General features: G+C 43.9%; 1 protein-coding gene across 1 annotated transcript in view; it reads left to right on the forward strand.

The window, feature by feature from the left end:
• Positions 1–1,656: 1,656 nt before the first annotated feature.
• Positions 1,657–20,989, forward strand: part of DPP4 (dipeptidyl peptidase 4) — a 76,976-nt gene continuing 57,643 nt past the window's right edge. The window contains exons 1-2 of the mRNA XM_070045854.1: positions 1,657–1,779; positions 2,311–2,398. Coding sequence (XP_069901955.1) covers positions 1,774–1,779; positions 2,311–2,398 — 94 coding nt within the window. The 5' untranslated portion in view covers positions 1,657–1,773. The remainder of the gene's footprint in view (positions 1,780–2,310; positions 2,399–20,989) is intronic.

Genomic DNA, 20,989 nt, shown 5'->3' on the forward strand with positions numbered 1-20,989 from the left:
TGGTCACGTGAATGTAGCAGGAGAGTGGAGAAGAGAAACTGAGATGACTCAAGCCTTTAGTTTTTGTAACTGGTGAATGGGGTCACTTTTTTTTTTTTTTTTTTGAGCTGTGTTTTTATTTTTATTCTATTATTTTTTTAACATCTTTATTGGAGTATAATTGCTTTACAATGGTGTGCTAGTTTCTGCTTTATAACAAAGTGAATCAGCTATACATACACATATATCCCCATATAATGAAGACAGAGATGATCAGAGAAGGGGTGAGGCTGATGGAAAGGAGAAAGAGCTCAGTTCCAGCCTCTGGAGCTCTGTGTGAATGAGGGTGTGTGTCATAAGCAACTAGTAGCCAGAGGGGAAAAGATCCCTGAGCTCAGAAGCAATGTCTGGGTTGGATATAAATGATGGAAACTGGAATTTATTCATAATCATGTGTTAATGTTCCATAGGACTTTGCACTTTTAACCTTTTACCTCTAACTTTGGACAGAGAGGTTTTGCAGCTGAGTGAGCAAGCAGAAGAGGCCTTTTAGGGAGTACTTAATCCACAAGAGAGGAAGTAAGCATAGAGGAAGAACCTAACTGCAAAGGTTCACCTGTGGTTTTCAGACTGAAAGTGCCAAGTGCACAAATATCATCTATCTTGGTCCCCCTTCTCTATCACCAGCATCTAGATGAGACTCTGACACTTTGTATCCACTCAGATATTTGTGGAATGGGTGAAATAAATAGGAGGGTGTGGGGATGAGTGAATGAAGAAAAAAAGGAAGGAGTGAAGGAACCTACAGGGCATCCTGGAGGAAGGGAGGAAGAAGCCACACCTGACCTTTTCCCTTTTCCCAAAAATCCTCTTTGCAGGACTGAAAGATGAAAGGCCCTGTGGAGTAGTGGTTAAGAACATGGACTCTGAATTCAGGCTCCACGACTTCCTAGCTGCCTGGACTTGGCCAAGTGACTTAACCTCCTGTGCCTAGGCTTCCTCCCTGTAAAATAAACACATAAATGCTTAGAGCAGCTCCTGGGAAAAAGTTAAGTTCCACATAAGTGTTAGTGTTATTATTTTTGGCATCTTGATGGGAAGGTAAGCCTGCAAGACAAGCCAGAAATCCCCTGCGGAGAATGAATCCAGACACAGCCTCTAAGTGCCACCCACAAGTGATCAATCACTTTTTCTCTCTCTTGGCCTTCCAGAAGCTTTAAACACCCCAGAACTCCCCAGCATATCATTCACTGGCAAAGGACTGAGGCCTGGGTTTTAGCTTCAGCTGCCAGCAGTGAGCTGTGTGTTTGCAGAACCCCGTGCCCTCTCTGGGCTAGGTCCCCTTGCCTGCTCACGCGAGGTTGCGGGAACTGAGAGCAGAGGTCCCTTTCAGTTAAGGCCGACCATGGTCTCCCGCCGGGCGGCAGCAGGTCTGCAGCCTCAGGGCTCGGCATCGGATGCCAGGCGCTGGCTAGACGCTGCTCGGGCGGTCACACCCCTCCTGCGCGCCCAGCAGACATCCCGTGCCCGGCGCGCCCGTAGGGAGGTGCCTCTCGGGCGTCCCCCGGCCGGGACGCCACTGCCGGGGCCCGGCGCGCCTTCGCTCGCAGCCTGCCCGCGGCCCTTTATACCCAGCCGTACCGGCGCTCACTAATGTTTAACTCGGGGTTCAAACTTGGGAGCGCCGAGTGACTGCGCGCCCGGAGCTGCGGAGCCGCACGCGCGTCCGGGAGGCTCGCCTGACTTCTGCCTGCGCTCCCGCTCCGAAAGCTTAGCTCTGAGGAGACGCCGACCATGAAGGTGAGTGAGTAGCTGGCCTCTCCCCACCCACCCGTCCCAACAGCCCCAGGGGCGAGTTGTAGGTGCCTTTTCACCAAACTCTCCCCAGATTGCCCCCAAAGCTTCCGGGTCGAAACCAGGGGCTCTCATTAGGCAGAAGCTTCAGGGCCACGCTCTGACAGGTGAAGGGACGCCCCAGGGCTCTCGCCTGGCTCTCGGGCCCGCGGGCTTTCTGCTAGAACCCAGGCACCGAGCCTTGGAGAACCTGGAGGGCCACCCGCAAATCGCACGCCTGAACCCTCACTTGGCTTCTGAGTTGTAGGCCTAGAGAAGCAAACAATTAAAGTGTCCAGAGGCCAAAAGTTCAAGGGAGACAGCTCTTGCAAGCTCCGACTCGCGCGCTCCAAACCCTCCCATCCCGCGGTGCCTCTCTCCCAGTGCGCGCCCGTCGGCAAAGCCCGCTGCCTCGGGTGCAGCCCAGGCCCCGACCCTCTTACCCAGACCGGGGCCAAGCGGCTGGCTCTAACTGGACGTGATCTGCCCGGCTTGCAGACACCGTGGAAGGTGCTCCTGGGACTGCTGGGGATCGCTGCGCTCGTCACCGTCATCACCGTGCCTGTGGTTCTGCTGAACAAAGGCAGTAAGTTTAAAACATTTGAAAAAGATAAGACAGTTGGAGACCGGGATCAGGTTCTATTTTACCACACCAAGGAGACCTAGGGATTTTGCTGGGGACTGGGTGGGATCGGTGTGCCAGGTCGTCGCTGAGGCTTTGCTGGCGTGGTCGCCGCTAGATTCGCTTCGTTGGTCTCCAGTGTTTAGGCTACGAGAGCCTTGCACCTGCCACGTCTTGTGTATGACAAATACATACTTCCTGAAAATAAAGAGAAGTTTTAAGATTTCTTTATGTTAAATTTGAATTTAGTACCTTTTGAATGTAAATTAAAAAAAAAAAAAAAAAACAACTTTCGTGGTTGTGATTTTCAAAGGAAAAAAGGCAGTGTTCAAAAATCCCAAACAGCAGTAAGGATGTCATAAGGGGAGGGAAAAAAATAAGAAAGCAAGTCCCCAAATAGTTTTGAGAAAAGATAGTGCTTGGGGAGCCCAGGGGGTTTTCCTTCAGGGATGATGGAAATCCATCAGTTGGAGAGTTGGGATGCCGGAAAATAACTATTTGACCACTTATAGAAGTAAGTATTTCAGAGTTAAATCATAAAGCTGGTATCCATGGTAATATTCAGAGGAGGTGGGATCAATGATGTTTGGTGGATTCTTTCATTTAAATCCACCTTGGTTCCTTTTAGCTTGCCTCACTGTTCCAGTTTAGTCCTAGCTCTTAATATAAAACATTCATATAATGAAATACACACCATTGGATGCAAACAAGTGAGAATAACTAGTTTGGGTCTCCACTGGCCCTACTTTCCTTTTAAATAGTAACTTTCATGTAAGTATTCACATTCTAGTCAACCAACTGAGGTGTGTTCTCTGATGGTCTAGTCAACCAGGAAGTGTGTAGACAGTGCTTATATACTGAGGGGCCTTATCTAGATTTCAGGTGACCATTCAGAATTAGTTTGTAGAACCATCAAAAATCATGTTTGGCCGGCAATTTCAGGGCCAGGGCAAATGTGCCAGAGGTTAAATAACTGAGTGTGTTGACCTATTGATAATGATTTTCAGTTACTTAAGACAGCCATGGTTACCGCCAGTTTAGACTATTAAATGGCAGGCATCTGTCCACTCTTTTGACTCTTTGTTGTGAATTGTTAAAATATAACTGCTTTCATAAAGTGGTACTTTGTATATTTAAACAACCACACACACAAAGCCTTCCTGTGGAAAAAGGACGGGTCACCCATACAATCAGTAAATATTCACATGACCTACATTATGTTCCAGGAACTGTGCTAGTTGCTGCAAATCCAAAGATTAAATTTTATAAATAAAGAGAGCCCCGACCTCAGGAAGTTTATAATCTAGTGGGAAACAGATACGCAAACAAATCAAAGTAACCTGGAGAATCCATTCATCTCTAATATATTGCTGAGGCATCCTTGGAAGAAAGGGTAAAAGTGTAATTATCAGAACTTCCCTTCGGAAAGTTGAAAGGAACACTAAACTTGGATAAATAAGCCACTGAAGATGGCAATGTAATTGGTTAGGGGCCTGGGTCATCTATCTGCCTTCCATGGGGTTTGGTTAAGTTAACGACAGGGATTTAGTTTGGCTGGGTGGGGCATACAGACTTGGGAGGGGTTATCTTACCATTTCCCTTAAACCATACTTAGCCTCTTCTCCAAATGAAATTTGAACAAAGATTCCAAGGACATTCTCTTGACAGGGACTTCCAGAGAGGTTCACATGTCTAGGTCTAACTATTATTATGATTCAGTGAGAAATTTTAGGGAGGCTTAAGCAAACTTTCTCAGGGGTTAAAAGGATCACTTCTGGGAAAGTGTGGGAAGACTTCTCACAAGAGATTTTTTTTGTGTGTGGGGAGGCCTGAAAAGTTAGTATCAGTTCCTGGAGATAAGTTTTTCCAGAAAACGTGAATGAATTGTGAGTCATCATAGAGACACAAGATCACATCCTCTATCTGGGAACATAAGAGGACTCCTAGCAAGAGAGAAGTGTGAGCAGCAGGATGATGGATAACTCTAGCATGCCTGAACTGTGGGGCATGACAGTGGGAAGGTGGGCTGACATGGGGCAAGGCTGGAGAGGAAGGAAGGGAAGTATCCCAGGAGACTGATGGCACAGAGCAGCATTTGGAAGCTATAGAGCTACTCAGAAATGTGAATGATTAGACTTCCGTAATTGGAAACATAGGGAGTAAGGGGGTAGGGTGGCTAAGAACCACTCTTGGAATACTGGGTGGAGATGTGGTTTCACTGTGTGTTTTATTTACACTTACACAATAAGTTATTTCTCTTCTCGCATTTCTTAATAGGAATGTATGTATATTTGAGGAGAAAAGGGAAATTATCTTGCTTCAACTCCAGCCTTATCATAAGGAACAAAGATAAAAGCTCAGGAATGCAGTATTTTTGCTAAATCAGCAATACCATTCCTGGGCTGTGCCACCATGAGGGACAGTCTTTTTACAAAGGATCCAGAGTCATCACCCAAGAAGTGTCCTTCATATTGTCGACCTAGGTTTTCAAGTCAAACAAAACCAGAAAGGAAGAGAGGAAGGGAGGTGGGAGAGAGGAAATATAAATGGAAAGGAAAGGAAAGGGGGGGGGGGGAAGAAGAGAAAGAAAGAAGGAGGAAAGGAAGAAAGATTTTGATAGAACAACAAAACAAAGTCTTAGATTGTGTGGAAAGCAAAGAAATAAAGAGCTAAGAAAAAAAGAGGAAGAAATGAGCAAACCCAGGCTCATCCCCTGAGAGGTTGGTTTAAAGGTTAAGTGTTTCCGTATGAAAAGCTGACTTTAGCAGGACTCTGGACACACCCAGAGTAGAGAGAGAGAGACCGAGACAGAGAGAGATGGAGGTGTAAGCGTAATACTGTTAATGAATTGTTTTAGAATAAAAACTCCTCGAGGTCAGGAATTATGCATTTCACAAAGCAAAATTAAAAGTTCATCTCCTTCTGTATATATGATAAAGGATCGTATTTTGTTTTAAATCCCTCAAGTATCCTAGTAGAGAAGGATATTGCGTATTTGGACATTCAGTTTCTCAGAGAATCAGCAATAAAATGTATAAAAATAATTTACTCACATTGGAATTGTAGAAATCTTCTTGGCCTAGAGGCAATAAAACCTTCTCAGTCAGCATTTGTGATCCCTTTAATTCCCTCTTTACATCATATTATAGGCTGAGTTTTTTGTTTGTTTGTTTGTTTTTTGTGGTTCGCGGGCCTCTCACCGCTGTGGCCTCTCCCGTTGCAGAGCACAGGCTCCGGACGCGCAGGCTCAGCGGCCATGGCTCACGGGCCCAGCCGCTCCGCGGCATGTGGGATCTTCCCAGGCCGGGGCACGAACCCGTGTCCCCTGTATCGGCAGGCAGACTCTCAACCACTGCGCCACCAGGGAAGCCCTAGGCTGAGTTTTTAAAATAACTGTCAAATAGTTTCATTATTGAGTTTTGTCATTTGTCAAGAGAGTTTTCTTATTGGGTTTTGTTATGGGACAGAGACATATCTGTTCTTCTTGTGTTCTTTCCACTGCTGTAGCAGTAAATTTCCTCAATACCTTCTTTCAGCACATAGGAAATTTGACTGCTTAGCCATCCACCAGTAATAAAAGAAAACCCAAATGTGAAGGAGACAGGAATAATCAGAGAAAGAAAAGATAACATCTATGAAGTTTGCCTGAGGAAGTCCAGGATCTATTCCAGGTTTAAAAGCACAGAAATGAGCCTGAATGAAAGCTTTGTATATTTCAGAGGCCAGGTTCTAAACAGAGAGCCCTGTAAAAGCCCGAGTTGACTCCAGCTCGCTCAGTTATCAAGCTTTGCCGAGTGCTCCTGAGGTCAGTGGGTTGGTCTTTTTCAGGCCAGCTATTTTGGCTTTTGGTGCCCCAGCTATAGCATATCCTTAAATTTCTCTATCTTAGGCATCTTGCCTCTCATCTTAAAAGCGATCAGAGAGAAAAAGGGAAGACTCTTTGCCCAACTGATGCTTAGAGAAAAATGACATCAAGAGACTGGCTAGAGCTGGATCAGTGTACTTGAAATTTTAAGACTTAACAAAGTGCTGAGCCTAAGGAATGTAACTGTAAGTACCTGCAGGACCCCCTTCCTTGAGGAAGAGAAGGCACAAAGATGTAATAATAACCAACACGGATTCACTCTGTGCCAGGTATTGGGCTGAGGGCTTTCAATACACTTCTCCTTTGATCCTTATAGCAACCCTTTGAGAGAGGTTATTGTCTCCACTTTTACAGAAGATTTACAGAAACCTTGAGAGGGTGCTTTAGTTATTTATTACTGCATAATGAATTGTTCTCAGACTTAAAACAACAAACATGTGTTATCTCACAGTCTCTACGGGTCAGGAATCTGTCAGAGGCTTAGCTGGCTGTTTCTGGCTGAAGGTCCCTCATGCTGCTTCAGTCAAGATATCATCTGAAGGCTTGACTAGGGCTGGGGGATCTCCTTCCAAGCTCTCTCATGTGGCTGTTAGCCAGAGGCCTCAGTCCCCCGTAAAGGATGGGTTTTTCCAAAGAGTGCCAGGGCAGCTGTCTTCCCTTAGAATGAAGGATGTAAGACAGCAACTGAGTAGGGAGCCTCAGAGCTTTTTTGACCTAGCCTCAGAGGTGATGTGCTATCACTTCTGCCGTATTCTATTGGTCACACAAAGCAACCCTGATACAAAGTGAGAGGGCGTTACACAAGGGCATGAATATTGGGGTGGAGATCATTGGGGCCATCTTGGAGGCTGGCTACCAAAGTTAAGGAACTTGCTCAAAGTTTCACAGAGTTGGCGTTTCACGCTAAGGCACCGTGCCTCTAGAGCTGGTACTTTGTGATCAGGTATAAAGTTAATGTGGCCATATTAGCATAAATGTTACAACTTCCTATTTATATGCCTATATTTAATTTCATGACCGCTAATCCCTGGGTGCCAGTGTTCTGGGAAAAAGTGCCTGCTGCTGCCTCTATTCCTACACAGAGCTGTAGAGGAGCAACAACTTCCAGCCCAGGACTGACATCCCACTCTTTTGACTGGTCTTATTAAGTGTTTTCAGTGGCAGTAGCAGATGCAGATTGAGTACTTGCACTGGATTACACTTGTTTTGTTTCCAGTGTATACTGTGTTATTTCATCTGATCCTCACAAAACAATCCACGTCAGAGGAGGTATTAATTTCCTGACTTGTTACCCTTAAGAAACTGAGGTATAAAAGTTTAGTGCTTTGTGAGGAAGTACTAGAACTTGGGAATTCAAATCTTGTAACTTCTAGCCTTCCCTGAGTCTGCTGGTTTCCATGAATAACTGTTTTAGAGAAATGTTTTGGTGGAAACTTTTGTAACTTAAAGATTAATCAGGCTTCCCTGGTGGCGCAGTGGTTGAGAATCTGCCTGCTAATGCAGGGAACACGGGTTTGAGCCCTGGTCTGGAAGGATCCCACATGCCGCGGAGCCACTAGGCCTGTGAGCCACAACTACTGAGCCTGCGTGTCTGGAGCCTGTGCTCCTCAACAAGAGAGGCCGCGATAGTGAGAGGCCCGCGCACCGCGATGAAGAGTGGCCCCCGCTTGCCACAACTAGAGAAAGCCCTCTCGCAGAAACGAAGACCCAACACAGCAAAAATAAATAAATTAATTAATAAACTCCTACCCCCAACATCTTATAAAAAAAAAAAAGGAACCTATTAAAAAAAAGATTAATCACTGCTTTATGGCTTGATGCTAACCCTTGCATTATTGTAAATCAATTATCTTGTAAATATTTTCACCTTTAGTCTTCACAGGTCCATTATGACTTCCCCAAAAGGGCGTGTCTCTCAGAGAGCAAACTGAAACCACAAAATTAGCACTTCTGTGTTAGCTGTTTTAGTTTTGCAGTTTTGTATGGTACTTCAAAATTATAACTTCCTAGGAGATTTCTTCAAACTTAATGATAAACCATTTGCTTCCGTTAACTGTCCACATTAATGAGCACATTTCTTCATTATTTGGTCCACTGGGGAAGCAAGTAGACCCATGAGCTTAGGTCACGTGTTTCAGCATCTAAGGCCCAGGAAGCCAAGGTAATTTAAGGCAGAGCCAAAGCCAGCAGGGACTTTGTTCCCAGCAACCTGAGGGCCAAGGTGGCTTAGGATGTGCAACAGAGAAAGAAGGGCAAGGGGGGTGAATATTAAGTGGGTAACACCCCCCACCCCTTCCCTGACTTAACTGTGGGTCCCGCCAAACTGGCTGGGTGGCCCCTGCATCCTTAACACCGTCTCTGTGGGGCTGGGACCCCATCTTCTTATTTTCCTCAGTTGTTTTAAAGCCAGACCTGCTCAGGTCCATGAATATCATGGATGGCTCCCATTTCCCTATTATTTTCCTTTATTCTTTTATTCCAGGCAGGAAACTCTTGTTGTATGAGATTTAAAGCCTTTGAAGGGCTAAGGCCAGAGGCAATATTTGTGAACTTTCCTGTGTGTACTGAATGCTTACTGCATGGCAGCTGTTGTTGCAGGTACAAGGGATGAGGCTCTAAACAGTAGAGGCAAAGAGCCTGCTCCCATGGGCCTTTACAGTCCTGGGGCGGGCAGATAGTAGGCAAGCTGAGTACTGTCTGAGTACTTTCAGACAGTGATACAGGCTAGGACAAAAATAAAGTGTGGTCAAGAGGATGGAGGGACACAAGAAGGAGTTTCTCTGTTTCAAGCATGAGTGTGGCATGATCTTGTTTCTCTTTTAAAATGCCTCTGACTCTGGTATAGATAATGGTGGAGGGTGGGAAGTGGATTATCCAGGTGAGAGATGATGCCAGCTTGGACAGGGTGTTAGCACGGGAAGGAGCAGAGATAAGGATGACTCCTTGAACAGTTGGCTGGCTAGCCCAAGTGGAGACCTTTTTCTTGCCCTCATGGCTCTATCCTTCCCAGAAGAGCTAATCTGCAGTGGTCCCTCCAGTTCCCTCACCCTACTGGATACACTTCCTCTTTCCAAGGCAGGTCTCGGGGAGGGCCTTCTACATCATGCACCCAGCATGTCAGCAGAAGGTAATTCTCTAATTCAGCAAATATTTATTGAACATTTTCTACGTTAGGCACTTTGTTGGTCCCTGGAAATATAAAAATAATACACATGGCCCTTGCCCTCAAATAATTCTTAATCTTAAAGGAAACATAAACATGAACTATAATAAAAAGAGCTAAGTGTCCTTCTAGTAAATGATCAAAGTGCTGTGGAAGCTCTAAAGAGAACATGATAAATGCTGCCCAGGGAAGTTCATATATGGAAACCAACCAAGCTTAAAGGGTTAATAATTAATGGGCCTGAATACAACCTTTCCGATCTCGGAGCCATCAGACTGGCTCCCAGGCATGCAGTTCACCTACATGTTTAGCCCTCAACAGTTTACAGCCCCGACCCCCGATTCTGTATGCAGTTTATTCTCTCAGTCAGAGAGAATACTTTTGGCTGCACGTAACAGAATACCTGGCCCAAAGTTGTTTAAACTATAGACTCTTATTGTTAACATCCGTAATTGGAAGTGCAGAGGTAGGGCAGTTCTAGAGTTTGTTAACGCAGTGGTCCCACAGCTTCCTCCAGCGCCCAGAGTCTGCGTCTTTCAGCTCTGCTGGTCTCACACTGTTACTTTCGTTCTCAAGCTTGTCCTCTCAGGTCGAGCATGACTGCTGCTGCAATGCCTCATTTGTCACACAGCCATTTCACAAGGCAGGGAGGATGCCTACATTTCACAAGGCAGGGAGGAAAACTACTTCCACAAGTTCCCTGGCCCAAGGCAGACTTTCCCTCGTGTCTCCTTGGCCAGATATGGGTCATTTGTCTATTCTAAACCCATCTCTGGCAAGGGGAAAGGATTACCAAGCTTGGACTAGATTAACCAAGACTCACTTTTCTGGGACCAGGAGGGAGCTCCTTCCTCAGCCCTTGGAAGGGGAAAGGGAATTACCTAAGTTGAACTGGAGATTCTAAAAGGAAGAGATGGGAGGTCTATGCAAGTGTATCAGATAGTTTATGATTGCTCATTTTTCATTACATTGGAAAAATTTAATTTACTAACAAAAGAAAATAGATGTCAAGCCAGCTCTGATCTCCAAAGAATCCAATCATATAACTCTCTCTCTCTCTTCTCACTTTCCTTCCTACCCAAACGAGTTTATTGTAAAGCAGGGTGTTTTGACGCTGCCTTTTTGGTCCTGAAGGCATTTTGAGCCCAGCACTTGCTTTCTGTTGTTATCCAAAATGATTGAGAATAGGGAAGAATTGAGTTTGCAACATTTAAGATACAAATCTGAGAAAATGGAGGGGGTCAGAAACATCTGAGGGAAACGACTCTCAATTTTCTCATATAAACTGTTGTACTTTATCCAATTCATAATGGGAAAATGTGGCAGAAACAGTTAACATAAAACAAAACAGTCAACGTAAAGAAGTTTAAAAATACATGGTAAAAGTTAGACCTGTAAAAATTGACCCAGGAAAGTAGCATTTGAAATAATCTACATGGTAATCATTTCATTAAGATTAAAATGGTTTGACTGGACTGAAAAGAAAATCCTGAACTCCACAAAAATCAAGCAGCCCCTTCGTACTAGCTGGTGATCCCCACGCCCCGACCCCTACCCCGTGCTCCCCCGCTGCTCCCTCGCGTACTCATGTGTCTCCTCTCCCCAGACCTCCAGCACCTCCCCACGGTCATTCTCAGCTTACAGCCAACCTTGCTTTCTATTTTAAGGAGAAAACTAAGGCTATTAGGAGAGAAGGTCCTCAATTCCCACCAACCCCCTCTCAGCACCTGCCCAAGGCCAAACCCTTCTTTGTACACTGACCTCATCCTCTTTCACTTACTAAGAGATGTGGCTGCAGCTATTTCCTCTGCCCACTGCACTGTCATTTCCCCCTCTCTATATAAATAAGCTGTAAATCTCTCACATCCTGAAAGAAAGGGAGGGAGGGAAGGAGGGAGGGAGGGAAGGAGGGAGAGAGGAAGATCCTCTCTGTACCCCACATCCCTGCCCACCTCCCAGTCCCTTGCCCTGCTCCCTTTACCAAAAAACTCCTGGAAGAGTTTTCTATTTTCTTTGTCTGCTGTTCCTCTCCCGCTCCCTCTTAAACTCACTGGCATGAGGTTTATCCTCACCCGTCACTAAAATGTTTGGCTCTGCTCGCATCAAAGTCCCTAACCTCTGTGTTGCTGAGTCCAGGGCTCAGTTCTCCCTCTGAGTCTCCCATTCCCTGTCAGTTGATCATGCTTCTTCTCCCCTCCTCTGTGTTTCCACTCTCTCCTAGATTTTTCCTTCTGCACCTCCACATGCTCCCTCCCATTCTCTGTAGGGGCTCCTCCTCCTATCTGACTTCTATTTTTAACATCTTTATTGGAGTATAGTTGCTTTACAATGGTGTGTTAGTTTCTGCTTTATAACAAAGTGAATCAGCTATACATATACATATATCCCCATATCTCCTCCCTCTTGCATCTCCCTCCCACCCCTCTAGGGGGTCACAAAGCACTGACCTGATCTCCCTGTGCTATGCAGTTGCTTCCCACTAGCTATCTATTTTACATTTGGTAGTGTATATATGTCCATGCCACTCTCTTACTTCGTCCCAGCTTACCCTTCCCCCTTCCCGTGTCATGTCTGACTTCTGACCTTGGACTCCAAGGCTTCATCCTAGAACCTCTTCCTTCTTTCCCCCAGGTGATCTCATCTACTCCCATGGCCTTAAACACCATCTATAACCTGACAACAACACCCAAATTTATATCTCCAGACCAGACCTCTTTCCTGAACTCTATATGCATACGTGCAACTATTAAGTGGACATCTCCATTTTGATGCTATTAGCATCTCAAAGTAACATCTCCCAAAACTTTTTAATCCCCTCAAACTTATTCCTCCCTTAATACATCTGGTCTCAGCAAATAGCAATTCATTTGTTTTTCAGTTACTGAGGCCAAAATGCATGCAGTTCTCAACTCCTCTCCCTTGTTCACACTCAACATCCAATCGGTCAGCAAATCCTATCACTTCTACCTTCATGTTCTTTCAGAATTTGTCCGTATCTCAGCACCTCCACTACTACCACCCTAGTCCAAGACGCCATCACCTTTCACCTGCATTATTGCAAAAATCTCCCTATTTCTCTTCTTACTCCCTGCAGTGTATTCTCAATACAGCTGGCAAGATAACTGTGATAGAATTCTAAACTGATTCCCCAGATTTCCTCCCTGCCCCGTGTGCTAATCTCTACCTAATCTCTGAGATTGTGGATATAATGGATTTTATCCTGGTGGTTAGGTGACATTATATGATGGCATAATCAGCTTTAAGAAAGGAAGATGACCTGGGTGAGCCTGATCTAATCACATGAGCCCTTAAAAAGCAGAGTTTCTCTAGCACTTAACCGTGACACTTAACATCCTAACAAAGGCATTATTTATTTACTGTTTGCTCCTATGTCTCCCCCCCATTAGAATGTAAGCTTCATGAGGGCAAGAATTTTTTGTTTTGTTCACTCATATCTCTAGTGCTCAGAACATTGAAGAACAGAGTGGGTGCTTTCCTAGAGTTGTCGTAACAAATACCATACACTGAGTGGCTTAAAACAACAAAAATTTATTCTTCCACAGTTATGAAGCCCAGAAGTCCAAAATCAAGGTGTCGTCAGGGCCACGCTCCCTCTGAAGGCTCCAGGGAAGAATGCTTCTTTGCTTCCTCCAGCTTCTGGTGGTTACTGGCAACCACCTTGACTTGTAGCTTTATGACTCCAATTTCTCCTTTCATTGTCACATAGCCTTCTTCCCCTTCTGTCTCCACATGGTCCTCTTCATTTTCCAAGTCAGCAAAAGCATATCTTTGCATGACCTTCTTATAAGGACACTCCCTAATCCCGTACGACCTCATCTTAACTAATTACATCTACAAAACCCCTATTTCCAAATAAGGTCACTTTCTGAGGTTCCCAGTGGACATGAATTTTGGGGGGTGGGGAAACTATTCAACCCAGTACGGCTTGACAAACATTTGGTGAATTAAAGAAATTATCTTAGAGCTCATGTAAAAACATATTTTTGATGAACATTTTTTAATGTTACTTTAATTCTGATTAAAATTCTTATATTCCTAACTATGGGGTCAAGTCATCCACTACTAGATCACGCATACCTATTTGTAGAGTATAGTGCCAGCAGCTGTTTGATAAAATAAATTCATCCTTTCAGCTTACTTACAGACCAGTGGAGACATGACTGTTCAGATTAAATATTTACCTAATGATAGAAGATTACTTGATTAATTGGCAAACTATATGGTATAGAAAATAAGCATTGAAGAAGATGTTGTTGTAGCAAAGTGTAGTGTACGGAGTGAGAGGTAGTTCCAGAGGCATGAGGAGGGACCATGAAAAACTGAAGGCCACAGATGCGGATTGTTTATTTGAGAAGTAGGCTGATAAATACAAGAAGAGAAATGGGAAGATGGCTGCCGGAGCCCACAGGGTCAGTAAGTATTTATTTGATATGGGTACACGCTGTGCATGCTTATGGACGAAATGAAGATACTGAGAAGAGATGGAGATGGAGGGAGAAGAGATGAAACAGAGCCCCTAAGAAATCAAGAGGGCCAGGATCTGAGGCCCGGGGCAGGTCCGCTTCTGCCACCGAGTGCTGAGGGAAGGGTTAGAGAGTGGAGGAAGGGACAGACAGGAGTGGAAAGCAGAGTAACAAACAAGCCCCTGTGGTGGCTAAAGGAGGAATCGCTGAATCTTTTCATCGGACAAGTTCCCACTCTTTTGAAAATGTGTACTGCAGGGCCTGAGTTATTCAAGATTTTATGTTTAAGATCTAGGAAACATGAAAAAAAAAAAGGTGTGGGGGGAGAAAAGAAACCTATTATAAAGCTTGCATGGCTACTTTTTATGAGTGTAGGGAAAAGATGATGAGAGTTACCAGTTGTACCATGGAAGAGAGGAGGAGGGGAGTACAACCTTCTTTCTCAGAAAGTGTCACAGAGTTGCCATCCTTAATAACACTCCAGAGAGAAAATTCTAGGGTTTTCAGAAAGAATTGATGCCCCTCTGATTTCGGAACACTAGAACAAATTATATTCTAATGTAACCTACCAACTGTCCCAGGTCCAAATGATACTACCAAGCTGCCTGTTTAGATTATTTGCCAAGATTGAATCCAGACACTTCCAGAAAGTCTAATCCATCTATGCTAACTCACAAAAACTGCCAACAAGCATTTACCATGTACCTCACTCTGCTGCATACTTAGGTTGTTCAGAGCAGTGGTTATAACCGCAGGCTTCAGAACCCTATGGCCTAGGGCTTACTAGTCATGAGACTTGAGTCTGGTTACTATCTGCATCTCAGTTTCCTTACCTGTAAAACTGGGATAAAAATAAGTTAATAAGTGTACAATGCCTAGAATAGCCCAGCACATTGGAAGGTCTCTATAAGTATCTGTCATGACTACTTTTTATATATTTTTAATTAAAAAACATTTTGTTAACAGTCCCAGAGACAGGCATTATAATAATACTTGTTTCACACTCCTGAAAGTTCTGCTGGGTGAATGCTGGAAAGGGCAATTTCTATGGCAGTTTTGTTTTCCAGTGATCATTTTCCTCACCTCCTGGCAGACAAACAGTTGTCACAGAGAGTAGCCTTGTTGATAATGCCTGTAAATCTTTCTGGAAAGTTCTTCAGTGACTTGGTATTAGAGCTTTCAGCTTCCCCAAATGCTGATGTTCTCTAATCAGTTTTCTCTCCAAACTAATCATTTCTAGCTTGCACTGTGACCTCCCAGTGATGTCTCACTACAACTACTACTGCTAAAAACTAGCCCTTTGCTAAAATAGTTGCTTGTTTCACGGGCCTGTGGGTCATTTATTTATACAGTTAAGACGTTTCCACCTTTCAGCTGTTTCTCATCCCCTTGGATTACACTGGCTCAATGTCAGTGGACATAGTGGGGTGTAAAAGCCTTGTCAATAGTAATTATGGCCACTGTTATCCAGTCCTGATTATTCCCAGAAGAGTCCTAACAAGGGGTGAGGGAGTAACTATAATCAGAATAAAAAAATAGAGCAGGGCTTCCCTGGTGGCGCAGTGGTTGAGAGTCCGCCTGCCGATGTAGGGGACACGGCTTCGTGCCCCGGTCCGGGAAGATCCCACATGCCGTGGAGCGGCTGGGCCCGTGAGCCATGGCCGCTGAGCCTGCGCATCAGGAGCCTGTGCTCCGCAACGGGAGAGGCCACAACAGTGAGAGGTCCGTGTACCGGAAAAAAAAAAAAAAAAAGGGCAATTTCCATTTCAAAAAGGAATAAAGCCATCCTGATGCCCTGTTTAGTGCTGGCTTCCTATATGCGCTGAACCTCCTGGCTCTTCACTGGGGTGAGGGCAGGGTGAACTGGATTTAGTTCAGGCAGTCCCTTTGGCCTTGCATTTCTTCACCAGTGGCCGTAGACATCTTCATCTTGACCTGAAGTTTGAGACATGAATATTCTGCCCACTTTCACTTCTCTGCCGTATATATTGGAATCTTATGTTGATATTCATATTGTTTCAAGGCAGTTAGAATTTCAGTCTCAGCATCTGTCTTTCACGCTGGTCTTGGGAGCTTTTTGTTTTCGTGTTGCTGACCATTCTGAGGAATGTCTAGATGGGGTTGTCAAGCTACAGTCAGGGCTGGCTGCTTAATTTTGTAAATTAAGTTTTATTCGGAATACAGCCTTTTCTATTCATTTAGATGTTGTCTGTGGCTGTTTTCAGGCTACAATGGCCGACTTTAGGAGTTGCAAAGCTAAAATATTTACCATCTGGCCCTATAAGAAAAAGTTTGCCAACCCCAGGTCTAGATATTGTTATCTTACGGCCGAAAGAGACCTTCTTATTTTACAGGTAAGTTGTGTAAATCCTCACAGAGACGTGATGAACACTGAAATCACACTAGATGTTTCAGCAGAGAAATTTGATATAAAAATTGGTTACACAAATTAAAGAGCAAAAGAAAAAATTATGAGGTAAGTGAGAGACAGGAGCTGTAGGAATAAGCTATCTCTAGGGCTTGGGAAAAAGGAGAAGAGGGACATAGAAGTTCTGGGCTCTAAGCTCCAAGGTGTGTGAGGCATGCAACTGAGAGGCAGGATGCAACAGGTTCAGGTATAAAAAGAAAAGCAGGAGGCTGGGACAGGTGCTCCCTCGGGGCACCTGCTGACAGGACCAGCAAGATAAAGGGAGTCCCTCCTCCTGTCCTACTGACTACACTCCTCTGTGTTTCCCTATCGGCAGGACCTAACAGGAAGCCTACAGAGGAAGGGGTCTGGGAAACACAGCTGTAGACCCCCTTCCCAGCACTACTGAGCAAAGGATAGATGTGTGTGTTTGAGCTGATAGACAACAGGTAAATTACGGTCACAGGCGTAGAGAAGTGAGCATGCCTGGTGACAGCGAGTGGAAGTCTGGAGCCTGAGGCTCCTGTCCTCACTCTATTTAGACCCAGCTGGCCCAGTGCACTGCTTTCCTACTTACCAGTCTCTTGGAGTTCACGACGCTCACATCTAGAGCTGTGTTCCCGTGTTTGTGCTCTCCTGTTTATGTTGTCTGGCTTTTATCTTTTCATTTGACAAATATTTATGCCTTCTACAGCCAGGCACCATCTAGGCCGTGCTGAGATAACTAGCAAACAAAACGTAACAAAACACAATCCTCCTGGAGCTCACAGACAGTCAAGAGAGGCAGATGATAAACAGGTAAAAACTAGAGTACGTTAGATGGCATCACTGCTGAGGAAAAAAAATGTCAAGCCAGGAAGGGCGATACAAAGAGAATTTCTTGACCATGGGGTTGTAAATGTTAGTCCAGGAAAGGAAGGTGACATTTAAATAAAGACCTAAAGGAGGTAGGGAACAAGCTTTGGGCACATCGGAGGGGAAGAATATTCCAGGCAGAGGGTGTAGCAAATTCAAAGTCTCTGAGGCAGAAGTGGGCCCAGTGTGTCTGAGGAAGAGCGGGGAGGCCAGAGCAGATGGAGTGGAGGGAAAAGAGGAGAAGGAGGGCGGAGTCACGACACGGACAACCCCTCGTTGTTTCCTTTTTTCCAAATGTTTGCTATTCCGGAAAATGTGCATGGTACCAGTTGGTTGGCCTTTCAGAGTAGACCTTTGAAAATATAGCGATTACATCCCCAACAAAAGTTTGGTCATCTGACACTCTGATCTTTGAGTAAATGCTTAGAGCACACAGCCCCAGGTTCAAGGGCTCCAGCTCAATGGCAATGCATTTATCAGATGCACTTGATGTCCCTGGGATGTTTCTCTTATTGAGAAGGGAAATCTGGTGATAGTGATTATATTTTAATGTCTCCTGTGTATAGTAATCAGAGAAGTATCACTTTTCACAACTCCTCTAATTCCTCTCAAGTCCAACATGTTCCCTCCATGTGAACGCTGTGGATGGTATTAAACTTGTCGAAGGAGGAAGTGATGCTCGTCAGTACTTAGCAAATGATTCAATTGTACTTATCCTAGATGCTTTCTCAACGTGATGCTCTTATGCTTTCCTGTTAGGATCGTTTGGGATTTGAACACAGTGAAAGTTAATTAGCTAGTATTTTATTGCAGTGAAATTCCTCATCTCAGCAGCACTGCTAGGTACTCCAAGGGAGAGACTCTTTCATCTTTGTATCCTGATTGCCTAGCACGTGCTTGGAACAAAATAATAATAAATAGTTTGACCTATCTGGAGGGCTTCCTAAATTTTAAATCCTGAGCTAAGAACTTTGCATACATTATCTCATTTCATCATGGCAGATCCCTAGGGGCTAGATAGTGCTATTATTATCATTTTATAGATTACAAAGTTGAGGTTTTGAAAGATTCAGTAACTTTCCTAAGGCTCCCGTGCAAGAATTAGGCCTGGGTTCAAATTCAGGCTCTCTGATTTCAAAGCCACCAGGGACCCAACCCCTTATTGGTATTTGTTGAATCATTGGTGATGGGTAGCAGCCCGCGTGTGCTGCTGGAGAATAAAGGATGTGAGCAGCTTTCCAGTCAATTTCTTCTTCTGCCTTCTTGATTTCTCTTCCTCTGTCCCAATGTCAAGGCTGCTATTTTGCCAGAGCAAATTGTAAAGTAACACTCATTTTATTTCCTTAGCATCAATATAAAATATTAACTGATTAGCATATGGAACACAAGAACTCTATAACCAGATATCTATTCCCCATGTTTAACAACTTTATGAGTTTATGAGCTATAAACAGCACTTCTCCTTTTAGTTGCATTTCATTGGTCATTTATTTCCCCAAACAGTTTCTCTCTCTGAGGTAGAAATATTTTATATCACAGTTTCATACAGACCAAAAAAGGTTATTATTAATGAATATAAAAAAATTCAAAATATCCTGTAATCATAAAATAACCATCGGTTAAAGCAAGACTATTCTGTGGAACGACACCACTCTCTTACTTAGAATTCTGGAATTCCTTTCATTCAGAAAAGAGTTTGATCCTACAACCAGGGCTCATTAAGATACCATACACTTTGATGAGAAATTATTGTTAAGTTGAACCATTTTAAAAGCTGTTATTCTGCCATTTTTGATTGATAAAAATGGCATTTTCATATGGTTCAACCTAATAGCTGGTCTCAGCAAAACAGTAAAGTATAAAGCTGTTAACCGTTTTTTGATTTTTAAATTCAAGGAGACATGAATCTAGGAGTTTCTGTGGAAACTGATGGGTAACATGATTAGCTGCTCTGCTTGGCTAGCATAATGCTTTAAACTGGTAAGTCAAATAAACGATATGTCCCAGGCCCACCAGGAAGACCACACTAGCAGCCCAAGACCTTCATCTGTTGTTGCACGGGTGCCCTGTCAGGGAGCAATCAGACAAGGAAAGGGAAATGTGGGCGTGTCCTCTGGTGTTTGACAGAATAGGTTGTAACTTGGCAGTAAACTATGAACTTGCTAAAGGTCAAAACCTGGACTTGGCACTCACGTCTCACAGAACTCGCTTATCTAGATGTTTCGAAAGCATCTTCCAGTTTGCGCTGCTTTTCAAATGACAAGGCAAAAAACAAGGGACATTTATTGCTCTGCTTGTTCCAGTTTTGCAGTGGTGTTTGGGGTCTGGGGAGCCAGGATAGGGAACCCGGCTTGAAGGTCGTTGTAAAGGAGCTGAGAGAGGGTAACACAAACCAAGGGTGGCCCGGGCCTTGCACCCATGTCCTGGGCCATAGCAAGAACACGGCCTGGCATCAGTATGGATATCTGAACATCAGCAGATGGATCGAAATCACGCTGAGCCCATTATGAGCAGAAGGGAGTCTGAATCTGGCAGAGATGATGGGTTTAGAAAGGCTGAGGCCTGATGAGAGGATGAGCCCAGTGACATCTGAGGCGAAGAGGCAGGAGAGGTAAGTGCCCAGCAAGGAAGAGCGGCATGCAGGGCAGCAGGTGACCTCACAGGGGATTTTTGTCTCCGTTATTTTATTATTCCAGATTGAAGTGTGTTGTCCTTTAAAACCTGGGCAAATACCCTCATGTGAGATAGCACTGTATCTGATCTATATTGGAGGTATGCAGTTCATTCTCACAAAATCAAGAGTCAGTGATAGACACTTTATGTTGATATGTCTGTCTTGTTATAGATATGTATGTCTTAGTATGTGTGGACTGCTGTTATAAAGATAGCAGAGATTGGATGACTTAAACAACAAACATTTATTTCTCACGGTTCTGGAAGCTAGAAGTCCAAGATCAAGATGCCAGCAGATTCGGTGTTTAGTGTCTGGTGAGGACCCGTTTCCTGTGTCCTCACATAGCAGAAGTGGGGAGAGAGCTTTCTGGAGTCACTTTCTAAAGGGAACTAAACCCACTCATGAGGATTAGTACTCATGATCGAATTACCTACCAAGGGCTCCCCCTCCTAATACCATCATATGGCGGTTACGATTTCAACATGTGAATTTTGAGGGGACACAGACATTCAGTTGGTTGTAATATATGCGTGTGTGTATAAATTGATCTATTTCTATTTACAGATCTATCTAAACATCTACATCAGCAGATAATATTAGGATTGTGAATGTTTCTTACCACTGATACCTTGATTTGTACTAATTTGGGGATGTGTTTTATGTTCATTTTAGACTAATAGCTCTTGATAGCAGGGTATTTATCCTCAACAATGATACTCACTTTATAACTATTTTTATATAATAGGATGATTGGATGAATACAAACAACTGAGGGTGTTTAATGAACAAATCCAGATTTGTAATTTTGTAGTCCAACATGAGTTTCAAATATTATTTTCTGTAGCACAAGGCTTTACTTCTTATTTAAAGGTTAAACTCAAGGACTGGCTTTACTCACTTGCTATATTTTTGCTAACAAACACAAATATCTTATTAACTTTCAGGGGAGAAATGCAGGATTGAATTGAAAAACAAAAGTTTTTAAAAGAATATTTTACTTAACAAACTAGGCTTAAACAAAATCAATAAAATAATAAAATAAAGGGTAGCAACTTTATCTATCGAAGCTGAAGGTTTTATAGGCAGAAACAAAACTATGTTATCAGA

The sequence above is a fragment of the Globicephala melas genome, chromosome 7 (assembly GCF_963455315.2).
Source record: "Globicephala melas chromosome 7, mGloMel1.2, whole genome shotgun sequence".
Taxonomy (NCBI): domain Eukaryota; kingdom Metazoa; phylum Chordata; class Mammalia; order Artiodactyla; family Delphinidae; genus Globicephala; species Globicephala melas.